The sequence below is a fragment of the Anabrus simplex genome, chromosome 1 (assembly GCF_040414725.1).
Source record: "Anabrus simplex isolate iqAnaSimp1 chromosome 1, ASM4041472v1, whole genome shotgun sequence".
NCBI lineage: Eukaryota > Metazoa > Arthropoda > Insecta > Orthoptera > Tettigoniidae > Anabrus > Anabrus simplex.
The window spans coordinates 699999027-700020589 of record NC_090265.1 but is presented as its reverse complement, the minus strand read 5'-3'; the positions used below and the strand labels follow the sequence as shown (position 1 = coordinate 700020589).

The following is a 21563-nucleotide window of genomic DNA, read 5'->3' as shown; positions in this document are numbered from 1 at the left end:
TCATGTGACAGCCTGCGAGCCATACTTAATAAGTCGGGTTAACCTAGGGAGACGTAATTCCCTAAATATTTGTTGGTGAATTTTAAAGTTTGCCGATGCCAACCAAAAACCTTCATTTGTTTCAAAATTTTCAATATTAATACCAATAATCACGTGATTCTTGACATACGCGCTCAATATTCATGAACAGGAGCTTGTCATAATCAGAGAACACTTTAGTTAATTATGACAACAAAACATCTTCCAGTTACTCAACTTATCATTAGTTACGTGATCTGGAGCGTGTGGAGAATTACAGAACGTCGTCACGGGTCTGGCGAGGTGAGCCTACCTTGAATTTCGGCAAGACGTAAGTCAATCATTGCACAAGCGCTAGATGACGCTTTGACGATTATGATCAAACCACCGATCCTACGAGAATAAGATTCGATCAGTAAAATATAGAAGGTCAGAGCTATCTTTTGATATGCAAATCAACACCGACAAACGGCTATTTCCGGAGCGACTTCCGACGTGGAGGCGTGGCTACCTCCCACTCTTGATTTTTACCCTATGTATTACAAAAGAAGTTGGACAGAAGACCATCTAGCTATTCTCTACTATGTCTCCGGACTGTCCAGACGTGTCGTTATTTTGCACGACCAGTGAAATGGTGCAATAATTTCATTAGTGATGAAGTACTACGATTTAAGTTATAAGTGGTAAAAATACTGTGTAAAATCTTATTTGAGCGCATTGATTATTGACGTGCCGCAGATTGTAAAAAATTCGTGTATTTACGATATTCTGCACTATGGTGTAATCATTGGTGTTAGTGAACAAGGAATATTCCACCTACATTGAGCTGCATAGCACCCCAGCTACTTTTATACATGTGTAATGGATACGCGTGAGGCTAATTCGATTCACGATTAGTCAAATATAGTGAAGTGTTGTGGAAGCGTAATCGAAATTACAACTATAAAGTTGAAAAGTAAATTTATCAAGAAAAATAGTGATTCCCGTATAACAATAATAATAATAATAAATGGGCAGCGTCTGCCGAAAATATAAACGTGATGAGTGAGTTGTCTTACATTGTGAGGAGTTGTGAAATAGGAGAATTTCTGACCCTTAACATCAAATTACAGTGTTAGTGAGTACGTGATATTTCAGCAACATTAGAATAATGTTAAACATACTAGATTGTAGTGCGTATTACAAGTTGACGCAATTGTAATCTCAGTGTTTCCCCTTTGCATATTGGAACGAGTGACCGTCGATCTTGGAAGAGAATATACGAATCACCTACCTATTCTGCATCTCATTGTGTCTGGTGTCTTCAAGATCATTCCGACCCGGTAAAATCTACAACATGGAGAATCTCATCCCAGCAGCGAATCAAGGACCTCACGACATCGAAGACGCCAAGATGATAGCTTAAGCCGAATGTGCCTCCTCGGACAAGAATGATCACCCTAGATAAATACACCTCAATTTACTATGTTTGAAGGTCATACCCTACCTATTTATAATAAAAAACTTGCATGTCAATTAGATAAAATGTGAATGATGATCGCGGGCTGTTTCAAAGGGATTATAGTCTCTTAGCTTGTGTAGTAGGAATTTTGTTCACTGGTATGGTAACCAGCATTTAATTTAAACCCCTTGGAAAGTAATACATGTTAATTATAATGTTTCAGTATTGCTATTTTGTCTTCGTGAAGTGTTATAATGAATGGAAGTGGTATCCATTTAGATAATTTCAAATATTATGACAAAATGAAACGTTGTGTATCTTCAGAGAGTACATGGATGACTTGTACCCCATGCGTAAAACAAAGTATTTGAGGAGTTAAAAGTGAAATTTTGGACGCAAGTACGATTTCCAGATCGTGGATATAATATGTAAATTTTTAGAATGTTCTGAATAATAAGTTCTTATGTAAATATATGCCGGTGTTTGTGGTGTTGAGCTGGAAACGGTGGTCGGTTAATATGTTGCCAATTGATAATCAAAGCAAGATAGAGATATGTCACAGATAATTTATGTAAAGTGTTAGGAATCGTACCACACTAATTATAGTGGAATTAGGTTGAATAGAACCATATGAGAATTAACATGTTAGAGTTAAGCTCAAAGGAGTCGTGTTAGCCCGAACTTAATATTGAGGCAGCTGATTGAAGAGAGATATCTTCCCTTAACTGAATGGAAGGGAGACGGTCTAGAATACCGTTACGCTAAGTGAAAGTGTCAGCTGTATAGGCTTTGAGGAGATTGCGGGCAGGTTACAAGCTTTCGACTTTGGAGTGTTGACTGACCATTTCCGTTCTAGCAATATCCGACAAACACTCACAGAGAGAATGGCTAATTGTCATCGCAATTGAATTAATATGTTAGGAAACAGTAGAATTCCTCCCAATTTTATTTAATTTATTTCATGCGATCTGCAGATTTAAAAACATGCATCCTGATGCAAAGAGACCACGAGTTCGACCCCATCCAAGGGCAATGTATATCATCACCGTTATTTTGGTGATGGAAGGACCATTCCTTCCATATAATCATGTACATATGAAAAAAGGTCATCATATTTGTTTAATAGTAGATGAGTGTATTATTACATGTAAAATATTGTGTTATCGTTAATGTGTTATTCATAAGTTCAGTGTTATTTTGTATTGAACGATTCAATGTATTAATTCCGGCAAAATATGCCTATGTGATTATTTACATCTTTGTAAATAACAATGAAGTTAGTTACTAGGGGCTAAATATGACTTTCAGATATTTTGGGATGTGCTTGTCATAATCAACATATTGTCTTAATTCCTTGATTGCGTAATGATATAATCACAGGAGATCATAATATTTCAGACTCCAACTCATGAATAGGAGGTTGGGATGATGACATAACATGTGATCATTATTGTGACTATTATTATACATAATTAATTGACTAATTAATTAATGAATGTTTAACAATGTCGTGAATAGTGGAAGTGATATTAAAAGGAAATGCCTCTTAACATTGGGATTATTTGGTGTGGAATGCAAATTCCACAGGACAGTTGAATAATAATTTACCAATTTAAATCCCACATACTTATGATTAATGCTATTTTATGGCACACTTTATTTTAGTTGTAAATGTTCTTTTCTCAGGTTATGATAAATTTTATTTTGATAAAACTTTTAAAATGTCATTCTTCTAATTAAGTAGTGATGTTGTATTCCTCTTAAATATTTGAGATCCCTACTTATAAATGATTTGCATAATGCCCATTAGTACGGACGCACCATCGACCCGTTTTGCTCTAAAACTTTAGCCGCGGTTACTATAAGTAGGGGTGATGAGATTTCGATTCTGGGGTCGTTCGTCGAAGATCTCATCACGTATTTTCCATTCAACCGATGCACTTACGAATTATTATTATTATTATTATTATTATTATTATTATTATTATTATTATTATTATTATTATTATTATTATTATTATTATTATTATTATTATTATTATGCACTGAAGCCCTGGACAGGTGCAATACCTTCTATCCTGAATACTTCGCATACGAATTATGACACGAATATGAGAATAACTACACCGTACACATCATTTTAATATCTCCAATACCACCAAGTTTAATTAAAATCCACCCTGGATTAAGAAAGTTATTGAGAGAAATGAAACAGCTGCAATTTCCGCGACTTCAGTATACAGTAAATGACACGCGAAAATTCGACACAACACAGTCTTCTCCCACAGTCGAACCAGGATGGTTGGCTGATGGAAGTTGATGCTACGATGTAATATTGCGAAATCAAAGTCTACTGTTTCAACTTTACTAAATTACGGCGAGAATAACTTTAAAGCAATTCAATAGTCATTGTGAACTGTGCCGCACCTCATTACCTTCAAATCTTTCTTTACTGATATCGCATTCTTTGCGATGTCATAGATCAGTCAGTTGTGATTGGTTTATTGGTTAGATTTCTCTATGCCTAACTTGACGTGTAATTCATCCCCATTGGACAGATGGCACCTCATGTAAAGGATTGCCAAAGCATTTCTTTCTAGCTTACCTTTGATTCGTGTGATCTCTGATCTTCGGACAATAATGGCTTGGATAAAAAAGATGGAGACGTTAGTCTACGAGATGATTTTCATATAAATGGTATTTCAAAAAGATTCATACTTTACTTTGTATGGCTCTCTCAGTTCAGAGTCAATGACTATGATTACTTAGAACCAATACAATTGATTTCTTCAATCTCCAGGTATTTATCCTATTTATCCGTCCTTGGTTTGCCATAGTTATGCTGGTTTTGTTTACTGAGAGATCCTTGTTCTCTGTATTATTCTTTACTTTTTTGCTGCAGGCTTATTTCAGTGCCCTTCCTTTTTCTTCATGTCTGCTTTTTATGTTATCGTTCCTACGTTGAGCGAAATAAAGCAATGACCCGATTGTTTCGTGTGTGTGTTGAGTTTGTTTGTGGTTTCGATTGGAGACCTTTTACATCTCTTTGGCTTCGACATCTGGCTTGAGCTTATGTTCTATAATATGGTTTAACGCTGATGCTGCACGATTTATGTTCACTTTGATGTACGATATGAATGCGTGGATGCGGCGTGTAAGTTATTTTGGTTACGGTATCGACTGGGTGAGCCAGTTCTATTTGCGGCGACCCAGATATCTGATCTGGGCTCTCAGATCAAGCTCATGAGCCATCGACTGATTCTTGTCATGCTGTTACGATTCTTATCGTAACGTGTCATGATATTCATTCTGCTTCGCATATTTAGTCTCTGAGTATATATGCGCGTGTGGGTGTGGTACGGTTATTGGACCTCTGTTATTTTTCGTTATCTTATGGATATTTGCTTTTTCATTATTTTTGTTTTATCTCGCTATTGTTTCCGGCTTGCTCAGTCGATTTACATACTTATTATTGGGATTTTGCTCTCATTTTACTTGTTTCATTTGACTCATGTTTATTTGTTTCCGTTACTATGGCAACTCCGTTTAATCTCCTTGTGTTCCATATTTTTTTTCCTTTTCTGCCAACAGTGCTTCACTGGCGTTTTTGATTTCTGCGGATACAGTCTCTCTGGAGATTTTTATAAAAGCCTTGACTTTGTCTGGGAAGCCGTGAGAATATTTTTCTTGTGTGAAAGCTACTACTTTCAACTCTTTATGATATCTGGTCTCTAGGAAAGAAATACTTTGGATCACGTTCTAATTACCATTGTCTGGCAATGATTGAATATAATATTGTATCAGTTTTCATGATACCTCTGTTGCGACAGTGTAAAATTTCATGAGATCCAATTTGATGAGTCTAACGACTCGATTGCAATTCATATATCTTCACAAACTATGTATGTGAGTAATCAACCCCCTGTTTATCCCCATTTTGCTTGTTCTATGCCCATAGCTTAATCTTTTCTTGATAAGCTTATGTTAATAAACCTTACTCATTTTAATTGACCTATGCTGTACGTCATTGTCTCTCTGCTTTGTGGACATGCCTTTTACACTTTGTTTCTTTAGTCTAACAGGCCCAGATTTAGCTCCTGGCAGTTTCTAGCCAGTTTCGACCGATCCAGAGTAAATATTATCCGCACACTTTATGTTGGTGCATTTACACCCTAGTGCTGAATCGGTCGACCTCGGCGATCTTCGAGATTCGTACTGGCAACCTTTGAAACACAAACTATGAATCGCTTAAGCATCGTTGTGCGACATCTGGCGTACACTTTACGTACTAGTACTGTTGTTGTTTACACAACAAAGCCAAAGTATAGAATTCATGCTAGGAACAAGATTTGCATCGAGAAATGTTTTATAATGTTATATAATGTGTATGTGACATAGTTGTTGGCTTAAGATGATAATGGTTTAGAAACTTCGTATCGATCGATCATATTCTCGATTCAATTCAGATTTCATTTTCCTTCGGTTGGTAGCACTATCGATACCGGGACGCCTCCCTCCTTACTCCTCACCCCGAACACAAATGCACCAACATAAAGTGTGCGGACTATAGGTAGGTAGGTGTTATGGAACTCAGCCGTAAAATTGAGAAGTGCGATACTTTAAATATCTCGAGGTGATTGAAATATTCCTGCTGATAGTAAACTTAAAATCTTAGCCGTGCATCAGGACTTGTATTCTTTGAAGTGGAACTTGAATGTTAGGTAAACATTAAAACTTCGCGTGTGAATAAATCTTTGATTTCACGGTATCTTTAAAGGAACTTAGAACTACCAGTGAACGGAACTAACTTTCACGGTCAAATTATTATAAAGTCTTACCAGTATTACTATTCATGTTTGAACATAAATATGACAATGTAAGTGAACGGGACTAATTTCACTCCTGTATTAATAGTCTGATAGTGCTACCTTCTTGTGATATATCTGTATAACAGTACGTGTGAACGGAACTAAATTCTCATGTAAAGCTTTTAACTTCTTCTACCCAAAGTGGAGTAACTGCCATTTATAATGTCATAGCAGTGCTGAATTAACTTTGTAAATACATTCAAAGTAATCGTAATACTGTAGAACTCTGCAAATTGTTGCGTTACCTTCTTCCAACATTAAAAAGCATAAGTGAACTATTTGTTTTGTGTGAACAATCTGATAATCTGTGCCATGTGTAACGTTAAGAAGAATGCGGATTCGATTCTATTGACACTCGGCCGCATGAAAGTTAATTAATGTTATTTTCTCACGTCAGTGACCAGTTTATTTACCTTAAAGAAGCGTTTGTTTTCTATTCCAATGACATTAGATACGGCGTCTTTGCATTTTTAAATCATTTTATGGGAACGATTAAAGTTAGTTCAAAAATTACACGTCAGCTTAATCTGTCAAATATGTCCAGGGGGCTTAAATGTGTGTGTGTTCGCGCTATCCTTCAGAGTGAATGAGCCCGGCGACCCAAACTTCTAGACCTTCAAGACCTTCTAGAACTTCAAGAACATTTACAGCTGCCCTCGTTGGAGTGTACATGGCCCCATGGTACCGAGAGCTTCCCCATGGTAAGGACGGGAGCAGTAGCAGAGCAACGCGGGATATCGCCAGCCGCAAGATGGAGAAACGTCACGCTAAATCCATCTTCCACTCTACCGTATTGAGGTGATATGAATTTGACTTTATACAACAAACAAATAGTTTAAAAATTCAGAACTTCATTCAAAGCAAATCCTCTTTCTCTCTGTACCCACTCCAGTTTGATGTGCCGTACCCGCCCTGCGTACCATCTCATGCTCATCAAGATATAAAATACGGGCATTTCCTGGTACAATATGCAACTGAATCATTTGAAATAAAAACAGGAGTCAGACAAGGAGATGGATTATCTCCCTTGCTGCTTAATTTGGTTCTGTTAAAAGTGATTAGGATACGTCAAAATAAAACTACTACTACTATTGGTAGATAGGGGCTGCCTGGCTGAGGCGGCAAAGGCGTGATCGGTTCGCCCGGAAGGACGTGGGTTCGAATTCCTGTCAGGAAGTCGTAAAATATAAGAAACGAGATTTCCACTTCCGGAGGTGCATATGACCCTGAGGTTCACTTACCCTACACCAAAACTGAGTTCCAGGTTAACTCCTGGGGGCAAAGGCGGCCGGGCATAGAGCTAACCACTCTACCCCATCACGTGCCGCGGTTAACAATGGTGGAGGCCTTTACCTTCCACTCCTCCAAGGGCCTTCATGGCCTGTACGGAGGTGACTTTGTCTTTGTCTTTGACGATTGGTAGATGGCTCCAAAACAAAATTCTCCTTACCTGCCTAGCATTTTCTGAAGACATTGGTATCCTATCCAACAAAAGACAGGAAGCAATCCGGTCTGTAGAAAAACTCCATGAAATGGCAGCCAAAACAGAACTCCAAATTTCTTATGAAAAGACAAAGTGTGTGGAAGGGACTAGATCAGGTCTCAACAGTCAACCGTTGATCACCAAATATGGAAATATCGCTCAAGTATCTAGATAAAATTATTGAGCGAGCAGGGTTAAATCAGCAAGCTAACATTGAACCCGGGCCCTTTGGGTAAGAGGTAGGCACGCTACCCCTACATCACGGGGCTGGCTTATATCAGATAGACGGCGAAAATAAATATCACTGCGACGGGCCTTATGCTGTGCAGGCCTGCTGTAGAAATTACATATCGTAAATATTGGCCATCGGAAGTTAGTTAGGCCTGTGGTACAAATTTTCCCCTTCTTTATCGAGATATGGTCACCATAGTTAGGATTCAACCTGTGAAATTAGGAGGATGTGTTGAAATTTCTGCCCATGGTTCGCTGCAACATCTGCAATTAAATATAATAATAATAATAATAATAATAATAATAATAATAATAATAATCGTATGGTGGGTTTGAACTCCACTATCAGCAGCTCTGAAGATGGTTTTCCGTAGTTTCTCATTTTCGCCAGGAAAATTTTGGGGCTGTACCTTAATTAAGGTCACGGCCGTTTCATTCCCACTGCTAGCCCTTTCTTATGACATCGTCGCCATAAGACCTATTTGTGTCCGTGCGACGTAATGCAAATTGTAAAAAAAAAAGGAAACAAACAACTACCCTATGCAGACATTTTAATTTGGCACCATCTGGCTATCTGTTCGTCAATTTCGACGTTTCGTTTTACTCTAGACCTACTAGATGGCAGAGTAAGCCGAATCTCCCTTGGGCGACTAATCTTTACTTTTTTCTACCGCTTTTCCCACACCTGTGGGGTCGCGGGAGCGAACTGTGTCGCGCATATGGATTTGGCCCTGTTTTGGGATCGGATGCCCTTCCTGACGGCAACCCTATATGGAGGAATGTAATTACTATTGCGAGTTTCTGTGGTGGTTGGTAGTGTAGTGTGTTGTCTGAATACGAAGAGGAAAGTGTTGGGAGAAACACAAATTCCCAGTCCCCGAGTCAGAAGAATTAATCAAAGGCAATTAAAATCCCCGATCCGAGCGGGCATCGAACGCATCGGGACGCTCTGAACCAAAGGCCTCAACGCTTCAACGCTGGCCATTCAGCCAATGAGTCGGAACTCTCTTGGGTGTCTATGACTTTCAATTAATGTTAACAGGTAAACACCAAATGTGTCACCAGAGATCTTTTACATACCGACATCGTTCGACATGGAGTGTCGAATGGAGTTTTTTCCGCCCTTCGAAAATCCAACTACCTCTGCCGGGTTTGAACCTGCTACCTTGGGATCAGGACACTACCACCAATCCACAAAGACAGCTTACAGTTAAATGACGATGGTCAATAAATACTCACATTGAATACCCCGTCGTAGTTCTTGTTGACGCCAATATTTCCTGCTGTAGATCCTGACGCAGACACTGAAGATGAAGCTGATGAAGATGATGAAGAAGACGCTGCTACACTGTGGGTAGGGACAGCTTTTTCCTTGACGACCACACATCCATCAGGACCATCACAGCCTGCTCTGGCGTTCAGGTGGAAGTTGGCATCCAGTTTCGCTCCTGCTCCGGCAGCGTTTATCGTCTTGGTCTTCGTGATAACACAGCCTTCCGGTGTGTTCGCACAACCTCCAGTAGCTCCTCCAATAGCACCTCCATATGCTCCTCCAACAGCTCCTCCGGTAGCACCTCCAGCTGCATCTCCAACAGCTCCTCCAGTAACTCCTCCAGCTGTACCACCAGACGCGCCTCCATTAACACGGATATTGAACTTCGCCTGAGCTCTCTTCCGGAATCCTCCACCTCCGTTCACTGAAATATAAACATGGTTCCAAATAAAACCAAATTTGTACACACGCATACAATTATGTTCAACTATGAATGACCACTATTCTCTAATTTCTGTTTATTTACGAAGTCTCTGTCCTCCTCATAGCAGGTAGTCCGGCTCGCTGGTATTACCTGGAAGGCGGTGAACGTGATTGACACCCAACCTTACTTTCACTTCGTCTCGCAAGTCCAGTCGCCCCACACAGCAGCTGCATGCAGAGGTAAGTAGACTCCGTATATTTAGGCAGTAATTGGTTAGAATGCAGACTAATTTAGTTATTAGGAAGTGTTGCCTAGCCCGTTCTTCTGCTATGTAGCAAAAGTAACATAAATACTGGGGTTTCTGTTGGTCCGTACCCCTAAAGTTTATGCAAGACTCATAACACAACAATTGTGTAGGGTAGACGATACTTCTAACCTATTACTGCCAAAAAATCCGGGCTCTACAGATAAGAACATAGGGGTTCTGACCACGACAACACACGACAACTGTTCCCTGGCTCACATCTAGAGACATTCCGACCCTCACACAATCAACACAGACAATTCACATGGATACTCCACACAGTGAACTACTTAACACTAAAAACTAAACAGCAACAGCTTAACAATGCTAGCCAGCACTACACTACTCCTCATAACAATGTAATTGCACCATTCTACTGTTTCAAACACAGACTCCAGTCCACGGTAACAGACACACAGTACTCCAAGGCAGTGTACACAAGGGGATGAAAATGAAAGACTCCCTAGGCCTCGCAAACCCAATAGCGTCGACTGAAATAGAGACAAGGGATTCTGAATTTCGGAGCGTGCGTTGGCGACCACAGCTCTGCTAGAAGAACCTTAATTAAGGCCACGGCCGCTTCTTTCCCACTCCTAGGCCTTTCCTATCCCATCGTCGCCATAAGACATATCTGTGTCGGTGCGACGTAGAGTAAATTGTAAAAAACAAAGTCATTCCTCACCTACTCTCCACTGACAGATCGGAACATGCTGCTTAGTCCCAAGTCTTCCCAGCCCAAAGTTTGCAACATTTTCTTAATACTACTCTTTTGTCAGAAATCACCCAGAACAAATCGTGCTGGTTTTCTTAGGATCTTTCCCATTTCCCGAATAAAGTAATCCTAATGAGGGTTCCATACACCTTAACGATACTCTTATCACCCAGTCCCCAAGTCATAGGAATTAACTATACGCAGTTAAAATCCCCGGTCTGTCCGGGAATCGAACTTGGCCTTCTGAATCGAAAACTTTACGCTACCCGTTAATCCAAGAAGCCAATCCCGACAATAGTATTGCATCGTAAGGTTCATATAGATGAAGTCAAATACAGTAAGTGAATCCGCTTTATTGCTACTTGCATTAACTGGTAATGTTTGGTCTTCATCTATAAATCTAGAAAGTCGGAAGTAGTCTAAAGTTTGTTCCTTTGTTCGTTAGATAAAAGTACAGGCCTCCTGATCAGTGCCAAAATGTATACCAAGCGTATCTGGGCACAAAATCAACCAACCAACCAACAAACAAACAAACAAATCAATCACCACTGATCTGCATTTAAGGCAGTCGCTCAGGTGGCGTCCTCTGAAATAGAACGACTGGACACAGCTCATTTTACGTCCCTAACTGCGAGAAACATTACCCGGCAAGTCCCGTAGCGACCCCGGAAACAATATTTTAATGCCCTAAAATCAACCCCTTCCGAGATATTTCCAAAAAATCCACAGTTCTAGCCCTTGAGGCAAGCAACTCAATGTTGAAAGCATCCTAGGAATATGATCTAAGAATTTTAGGTAAATATAATAAAGTATGAGAATATTTTTTTTATTCCTAAAAATTGCAATCCTTTTCTTAATCATCGTTATCTGGTCGATTAAATTAGTAGTTTGCCTTTTTCAAAAAAATCAAAAAATGCCTGATGGTATTGAAGCAAGGAACACATTAGAAGCGTGTAAATAAGTTAATTCGGCTAGGATTTGAATAAAAAAGAAAACAAGTAAAGAAACAGGCGACTTTAGGCTGTTTTCCCGGAACTGCATTTAGGCCGGAAGTGATTTTCGAAATTTCTCTTTTTAGTTTGACAAGACTCACAATTTGAAAGCTTTTCGGGCCCTTTTTGTCCTTCAACTTTCGGCACATTTGAGGAAATTCCTTAATTTTACGTTTTTCATAGTATGAGAAGCCCTACTTTGTCTGCTAAGAAATGTTTTCAACATTAATAGTGAACCCATGACCTTTGGGACCAAAGGGTTCAATAGTTCTCCGCTCTTCGAAACAGATCAAGGAGTGGCCAGCCGTAACCACGGTATAAGGAAATGCTGTGTGGCCTCCGGAGAGGTAGGTGCAGGTCTTATGATTTGACACCCGTAGGTGACCTGCGCGTCTTGATGATGAAGACGGCACATACACCTAGTCCCCGTGCCAGGAGAATTAACCAATTATTGTTAAAATTCTCGACCCTGCAGGGAATCGAACCCTGAGACTCCTGTGGTTAAACGCCAGCACGCTAACCACTTTGCCATGGAGCCGTATCGTACCCACGGTAACGCTAGCTCAAGCGGGGCTAACTTCAATAACTGCGACATCCTCAAAAATGCTTCTTTTAACTCTTCAAGGAGGCCCCTGTTCATCATAGCAGGTGAGGCCGCCTGGGCGAGGTAGTGGTCATTCTCCCCAGTTGTATCCCCGACCCAAAGCCTGAATCTCCAGGTCACTGCCCTTGAGGCGGTAGAGGTGGGATCCCTCGCTGAGTCCGAGGGAAAAATCGACCCTGGAGGGAACGAACGAACGAACTCTTCAAGGCCTGATGTGTCAGTATCGTTGAAGTGCTGAGGTCAACATCAACCCGACCTGAAGAATTTACGTACGGGGCCAGAGGAGAGAGAGAGTACCTGCTCAACATTTTATTCTTCATTGACGGAAAACGGAGCTTAAATTTCACGCTCTGTTCCGACATTGACGACAAATAGGCTAATATCTGACATTTCCATTGTAAATAGTCTAGCTGATTTCAACGATACTCCTCCAGCCAAACACTTTTTATTCAACTGTGGACTAGTTAAATTAGTACTAATTTTAATCACTGCAAGACTGGAAAATGATGAATACTATAAACCTTTTCCCTCACAAAACTGAGTTGTTATAGTATACTAGCAATTGTACCCGTTCTTTGCGCGGGAAGTGGTAATGGATTATACGGCTCCTTCATGAATTTAAGTGAAATCACGTGCCTGTAATCAAACGTATCATAGGGCATGTTAAACTGACATTTTTCTACGAAAGCATGTGAAAGTAACTTGAAGTATGATAAAGCTGAACCAAATCGAGACAGAATGAGGACGATCAAAGAGTTTACTGAACGGTACACTTTCTGGTCCGAAGTTGTGCGAAATTTTCCCTATTTCTCGATTACATATTATTGTTTATCTGAAACTTGGAGCGGCGATGGGGCTGAGGAATCATGAAACCAATTGTTGACGATAACCTCTCTTGTTATCTATTCTACCGAAAAGAGTAAAATGGCTCTGTAGTTCTTCCCCTTAACCCATCTTGAAGAGACATGACTTAGACTACAAAACTCCCCGTAATGAATCTCCCTTATTAATCTTCATATCGAAAAGGGGGCACATGAGAGAAAAAAGTTTTAGAAATTGATTTCCGTTAAGGCTGGTTGATTTCCATTCAGGTTGGTCATGTATATTTTGTGGGAAGATAAAATCACTGTTCCGATCTTCCTATAAATCCTCAGTCCATTCAAGGATTTAGAAATAATATTGGCCCTAAAACCTACCCAAGGATAGGTGTATTCTAAATATGAATTTTGGTAGAAATATATCCAGTAGTTTACCAGTTATAATACCTCAGACAAACAGATAAAACCAACAAACAGAAAAGCAAACACCAAAGCAAAAAAATATGCAGATGGTCACTAAACACCTGAAACGGAAAACGTTACGAAAATTTCACACGGTCGTTACGATTTTATTTACATAGATTGTAAAATTCTCACTTATTAGTTTTATTCTCACATGCCACTGTTATATACGCATGTCTTATTTCTTGTATATCAAACTGAAGAACACCGTAACATACTGTAGGTCGAAACATATCCTTTAGACATAAAGTTTAGACAGATCATTTAATTTAAGAGTTAATATTTTACTGCATTGAACAGGTGGACAATATATGTACATTCTTACTAAGAATTTAAAAATATATAATTCCTCAAGTCGGTAGCAATGATCGGTCTATAAGTATGTCATATTTGCTTTTCAGGGACCGATTCCGAAAATTGATTTTAACTGCATTTATAGGTACATATAAGGTTTATAAGATGTAGCCTCCGTGGCTCAGGTGGCAGCGCGTCGGCCTCTCACCGCTGGGTTCCTTGATTCAAATCCCCGTCACTCCATGTGAGATTTGTGCTGGACAAAGCGGAGGCGGGACAGGTTTTCCTCCGGGTACTCCGGTTTTCCTTGTGATCTTTCATTCCAGCAACACTCTCCACTACCATCTAATTTCATCTGTCAGTCATTAATCATTGCCCCCGAAGAGTGCGACAGGCCTCGGCACCCGGCACAATTCCTATCCTCGCCGCAAGATGGCGGCTTCATTCTTTCCATTCCTGAGCCGGTCAATGACTGGATAACAGGTTGTAGGTTTTCATTTGCATAAGGTTTATAAGATAAGATGGCGAGTTCCGGATGATTAAGTGTGGGTGAAGCCACAGTACGTACCAATGCTGGACTCTGGACTCGATAGACACATTCATAAATACGGAAATAGCTCACTGAGTGTCACTGCATTACTCAGAGCTTGACGTGTCGTTTCCAAACAACACAGCTGCTGTTTCCTGTGATCAGAATGCGTTGGTTACTTATAACATAACATTATAGTTGTGTTATTTCTTAAGCTCTGTATTGCCTTCTCTGGGAGACTAAGTGCACTGTACCTACTGGTATGGGTTAGATAAATTTGAACCGGGTGAGTTGGCCGTGCGGTTAGGGGCGCGCAGCTGTGAGCTCACATCCGGGAGATAGTGGGTTCGAACCCCACTGTCGGCAGCCCTGAAGATGGTTTTCTGTGGTTTCCCATTTTCACATAAGGGTGATTCTGGAGCTATACCTCAATTAAGACCACGGCCACTTCCTTCCCACTCCTAGCCCTTTCCTATCCCATCGTCGTCATCAGACCTAGCTGTGTGGGTGCTACTTAAAACAACTTGTAAGCGGCCGGGCGAGTTGGTCGTGCGGTTAGGGAAGCGCAGCTGTGAGCTTGCATCCGGCAGATAGTGGGTTCGAGCCCCAGTGCCGGCAGCCCTGACGATAGTTTTCCGTGGTTTCCCATTCACGCACCAGGCAAATGCTGGGGCTGTACCTTAATTAAGGCCACGGCCGCTTCCTTTCCACCCCGCGAGTTGACCGTGCGGTTAGGAGCGCGCAGCTGTGAGCTCGCACCCGGGAGATAGTGGGTTCGAACCCCACTGTCGGTACCCCTGAGGATGGTTTTCCGTGGTTTCCCATTTTCACACCAGCGTAATTCTGGAGCTGTACTTTCATTAAGGCCACTTGTAAAGGGCCGGGCGAGTTGGCCGTGCGGTTAGGGAAGCGCAGCTGTGAGCTTGCATCCGGAAGATAGTGGGTTCGAGCCCCAGTATCGGCAGCCCTGAGGATGGTTTTTCTGTGGTTTTCCATTTTCACAACAGGGTCATTCTGGAACCGTGCCTTCATTAAGGCCACGGCTGCTTCCTGTCCCATCGTCGCCATAAGACCTATCTGTGTCGGTGCGACGTGAAACAAATTAAAAAAACACGTAAACAGAAATAAAAAACAATATAAAAGTGACTGAGGTATGAGCGACGCTAGTAGTGCCATTCCTTACGCAGCCAGCCCCTGTTATGAATGATGTGCGAATGTCGTTCATAGGGTCGGCTCGTGCGTGCAGTGTTGCCAATTTATCCATTTGATAGGTAGTTTAGGTATTTTGAAAAGTCATTTGCTACAACATTTTGATTCGAGGTATTAGCCACATTTTTAGCTATAAATTGCCGTTAAGTGAGCAATTTTGGTTTTCTCCCATGTTAATACATTTCTTTACGATTCATGGATTTTTAATATTGTATTTGTGAAATAAAATCAAAGTTGTTTGATATGTCTAACGCGATAACCATAAATTGGCCGATCCCTTTACCTGTCTATGTCAGCGAACAATAGACAAGCACAGTACAAGAGAAATACAGTCTTTTCTTTTTAGAATTGGCTTTATGTTACGACGATGGGAGAGGAAAGTCCTAGGAATGGAAAGGAAACCGCCGTAGCCTTAATTAAGGTACAACCTCCCCACCCCCCAGCATTTGCATAGTGTAAAAATGAAAAACCACGAAAAACCATATTCAGGGCTGTCGACTGTGGGGCTCGAATCCACTATCTCCCGGATGCAAGCTCACTGCTGCGCGCCCTTAACCGAACGGCCAGCTCGCCCGGTGAAATATAGGCTGATAATAGACAAGTCATATCTGTTGTAGAACTTTTGGCCGTAAGTATGCGTTATTTCAGTCGCAGTCTCAGTAAAGTAGTATTCACATTCCTCGCCATTGTGGAACTTGAATATGGGGAGGGGGTGGGGTTCTGATAGTATAGCGAAGTGCACAGTAGATCTGATCTCTGAAAGGAATTTGAACTCTAACAGCTTACAGTACTTGGTCTAGAGGGACAGATAGTGCTAATGGTATGATGGTGACGGAGTGTTTGCTCAACTCAAAGAAAAGTTACAAGATCCTTGCACAGCTTTGTTTCTGTATTGTGCCATTTCAGATAATTAGGGCGTGGTCTTATAGGCACTAAAAATACACAAAATAGGCACTAAAAAGGCAAAAACAGACACTGAAAACCAACTCAGATATACCGACTCGCTAGCATTTAAAATTACTCAGCATTCTCAGCTAAAGATTTACCACCAAGGAACAAGTGATCACCAAAATCAGGAAAAGGTAATAATAATAATAATAATAATAATAATAATAATAATAATAATAATAATAATAATAATAATAATAATAATAATAATAATGTACGCCTCTGTGGTGTAGTGGTTGTGTGATTACCCGCCACCCCGGGAGGCCCAGGTTCGATTCCCGGCTCTGCCACGAAATTTGAAAAGTGGTACGAGGGCTGGAACGGGGTTCACTCAGCCTCGGGAGGTCAACTGAGTGGAGGTGGGTTCGATTCCTGGAAGCAGTTTTCCGTGGTTTCCCACTTCTCCTTCAGGCAAATGCCGGGATGGTACCCAACTTAAGGCCACGGTCGCTTCCTTCCCTCTTCCTTGTCTTGCCCTTCCAATCTTCCCATCCCCCACCAAAGCGAATGTTCAGCATAGCAGTTGAGGCCGCCTGGGCGAGGTACTGGTCATCCACCCCAGTTTTATCCCCTACCCAATGTCTCAGTCTCCAGGACACTGCCCTGGAGGGTAAACAGATTAAGAAAGAAGAAAGAAGGAGAAAACTTTGCTTGTGTCAGGTAATGTATTTTTCAAATTGAGGAAATGACCTTTCCAGTTCACAAGAGGTCAGAAGACAGTACATAAGAGCAACTAGCTCTGCTGGGGTGAAACCTGGTGGTGGTGCTACGTCTTTCCCTTCAAAAACAGCGGCAATGGCCAAAGCATCCTTCCTGACTCCTCTGCATTATACTGTGAAATTTGGCACTGATCTCATCTTCTATCGCTCCATTAAAATTAGGAATGGTCACCTCCACCTCACAAACAATCCCTACAGCCTTTACAAGAGGTAATTTCTCTCTTCCAGATGCTTCATTTTGGAAGGTAGCTGTACAGACTTGGAACAAATCTACGCGAGACCGCAGAAAATCTTGGGGTTGGCCAGTGCAGGGTTCAGATTCAAGGCCAGCTCACTCCAAGCAGAATCTAAGGACAGAAAGACCGCTGTTGTCCTTTAATCACATTTAAGTGCCTGTCTTCAGTAGCTGCCTGCAAGGAATGCCAGCTTTCAGCAGCGATCTTGTACAGACAACTAACAAAGTAGAGATGGGTGGAGAAATACGATTTTTTTTATTTTTATTTTTTTTGCTAGTTGCTTAACGTCGCACCGACACAGACAGGTCTTATGGCGACGATGGGACAGGGAAAGGCTAGGAGTAGGAAGGAAGCGGCCGTGGCCTTAATTAAGGTACAGCCCCAGCATTTGCCTGGTGTGAAAATGGGAAACCACGGAAAACCATTTTCAGGGCTGCCGACAGTGGGGTTCGTACCTACTATCTCCCGAATACTGGATACTGGCCGCACTTGAAATACGATTTAAAAAATATTTGTTGTTTTAGGCACTTAACATGCAAATAACTTCAAAATAGGCATTAATGCACGAAATAGGCATGTATTGGCACTATAAAACCCGTGTATTTCCTTCATTAATCGACTGAAACAGATTTTAGACTTACGAGCCTACAATTTGGGGTTGAGGATAAAAATAAGCATTTATGACGAAATCCTCGCCTTACTTATCTTATAACATAGACATTGGTAACCCAGTGGAAAAACATTTCTTACACGAAATAGGAAAATATTTTAATAAGTTACAATAGATTTTTGTGTCGAGATAGACCCTATCAAGAACTTGTATTCTTGACATATATTGGGTCGATGTATAAATTCGTGCAGTTCTTATATTTTGTATTTTATTTTACTGTCACTGTCACGCACTGTAACTCACAATCACAATCACTCAATGATATATTCACCTCCACTCTCTAAGAACTTCTGCCAACGTTCAGGTAGCAGTTGAATGCCTCGCCTGTAGAAACAGGAAGAAATCTGTTAGCTATTGTTCAAGAGGAGTTTCGTCAGGAAACTCTTGCCCCTGAATGTGGTTAGAAGGACAGAGAAGAAATGGAAATCTGAGGGGGCAAGGGCAGGGCAATACGGAGGTGAGGAATAGGTTCCCAGCCAAGTTCAGCAATCACACCTTTGGTCAATTACGCTGTATGCGGTCGAGCGTTATCATGGAGCAATAAGGCTGGTTGTTGTCTTTGTCTTTTGTTGTCAATAGCAACGGCAAGCTGTCTTAGCTGGTCACTATACACAGTAAAGGTAATCGTTAAGTTTCTAGGAAGAAGTTCATGGTGAAGAATGCTATCTTTGTTCCACCAAACACACAACATGATTTTCTGTGGATGGACACTATCCTTGGCACGGGGAGTTGATTTTTTGATGGGCTGAGCCACTCTTTTCTCTTCTTATATTGACATACAGGCACCATTTCTCGTCACCTGTGACGAAAGGAATGCTTTGTATCTATCACAAGCCAACTGGTGCTGGGCAAGCAATGACGAATAGATGTTTACTAGTTGATTTTTGCTACTGTCACTTAGCAAATGTGGTACCCTTATACCCAATTTCTGTACCTTACCCATCGAATGCAAATGGTGTACAATAGCTGACTGATCACTTTCAAAAACTTGCGTCATTTCCCACGTTGTTTAACGAGGATTCTCATGAAGCAGCTCATTCAAGTGTTCGTCAAAATCTGGTCCTCCAGAACGTGGATCATCAGACAAGTCAAACCGTCCTGCTCGAAAGCGGGAAAACCATTTTCGTGCTGTTCTTTCAGCAATTGCTTCATTCCCGTACACTTCACAAATTGTTCTCACAGCTCCTGCTGAACTGGATCCTCGGTTAAACTCAAAGAGTATGTGTCGGAAATGCTCACTGTTCTCAACTTGAAATTCCATATCCGTTTGTCTGAAATATACACAAATAATACGTTCACAATCAAGAAAACCTGTATTTCACAACACACCAACTCCAAACTCAGCTAGATAAACGAAATAACGGTAAGCAATCCCTTCACGCCGCATTGTTGACAACCCAAAAGAATACTGCACTAACTTATGCATCGATCCAATATTAAGACTACTATATTCAGATGCTGACATAGAACGTGTCTTTGGTCAAGTTAATATTGTAAAATCAAAATCAAGAAACAGAATGACACAAATAGTAGAAATTAGATGGCTTTCTGCTTGTAAATTTTGGTCCGAGAAGAACCACATTCACACTAACTCCCAACAGCAGCAAACTCTTTTTAGGGATGCTTATAATACTGCTACGTATCTTTTGATACATCTAGTAGTGTTCTTCAAGACGTTAAATGTAATATTGGAACTCCATTTCCAACCAGTGTGCCAGTTCTTCTTTCTCCTGTCAAGCAGAGAGTATATGGTATTTTAGCCGAATTTCAAAAAAATAATGATCTAAATATATAATTTGTGTCTTCCTCTCTTTTTTTTACCTTTCTTACTTAATAAAAAATTTGTACTGATTTTCGTCACGTCAAAAAAGTGCAAAGCATGAATTGTGAATGTCAGAAAATCCAAGGAGTGTGTAGTGTGAAAGGGATGGTCTTCAACCAGCGTGCCAGTTCGTCTTTCTCCTGTCAGAGTACATGCGATTTTATCCCTATTTCTCAAAAATAATGTTTTAAATATATTTCTGCCTTTTTTGTCTCATTTAATCAGACATTTGTATTGATTTTAGTCATGTTTAGGAAATAAAAGTGCAAATCATGAACTGTGCACGTTAGAACATCCAGGGAGTTTGTGGTGTTAAAAAGACTGTTTCAGGTGATATTTACTGTTTGCCATTTACGTAATTTCTTTCCTGTGTCTGTCATATATATTACTGAGTGACTTGTGAATTTTTAATGGTTTGCTGTCTGTATGGTTGATGGGACCAAAAGCCAAATTTTTTTTAAAGGCGTTAAATTAGGAGATCATATTTTTCAATACTTAGGACAGTTCATCTAGCCTTTTTAAGCTATTTCAGTCTGTAATTTTAGCCAATTTCAGCTGCATTTTTGAGACAGTTTAGTAATTTTTTGTGCTCGTGAGTTGGCAACACTGGGTGCGTGCATTTCAATGAGCTTGGCAGACTGATACGTAACAGCAACTTCTGGCTCTGTGACGGGGACTACCTCACTCCCCATTTCCCTTGAACGACTCTTCAGCGAAGTCTAGACCATCTATGACAGCTAATGGTGGAGCTGTTGAGGATCCAACGAGCCTTCGGGCTCAATATTAAACAAACACAAACTCTATAAATAAATTTAAAAATCGCACTCATCATTTTTTTCTCGCTACACGGAAAACCATAGAATCATGGAGATGTTTGTGAGCTTAGAAAACGAGAGAGCGAGTATAGATTCTTTGATTGTTCCCTCTTAGTAGCCTTTTACGACATGCAGGGGAGATAAAGAGTTCCGATAAATCGAAAGAAAAATGAGAGTATCCACAAAAGAATCGTACGCCTCATGAATTGTGAGAAAGTGAAAGACATTCTAAAGACAAAGACACCTCCGTACAGGCCATGAAGGCCCTTGGAGGAGTGGAAGGTAAAGGCTTCTACCATTGTTAACCGCGGCACGTGATGGGGTAGAGTGGTTAACTCTACGCCCGGCCGCCTTTGCCCCCAGGAATTAACCTGGTACTCATTTATGGTGTAGGCTGAGTGAACCTCACTCCCTTGGTCAACTCTTGTTCTTTTCCGACCCCGACGCTATTAGGTTTGCGAGGGCTAGGGAGTCTTTCATCTTCATGCCCTTCGTGGCCCTTGTCTTCCTTTGGCCGATACCTTCATTTTTCGAAGTGTCGGATCCCTTCCATTTTTCCCTCTGATTAGTGTTATATAGAGGATGGTTGCCTAGTTGTACTTCCTCTTAAAACAATAATCACCACCACCTGAGTGAACCTCAGAGCCATATGCACCTCCAGAAATGGAAATCTCGTTTCTTAAATTTTACG

At 40.8% G+C, this 21563-nt stretch overlaps 1 protein-coding gene across 1 annotated transcript in view; it reads right to left on the bottom strand.

Moving 5' to 3' along the window:
- The window catches only part of LOC136872192 (uncharacterized), an 80120-nt gene that overhangs the window by 11164 nt on the left and 47393 nt on the right, over positions 1–21563 (bottom strand). Inside the window, exon 5 of the mRNA XM_067146030.2 lies at positions 9281–9738. Coding sequence (XP_067002131.2) covers positions 9281–9738 — 458 coding nt within the window. The remainder of the gene's footprint in view (positions 1–9280; positions 9739–21563) is intronic.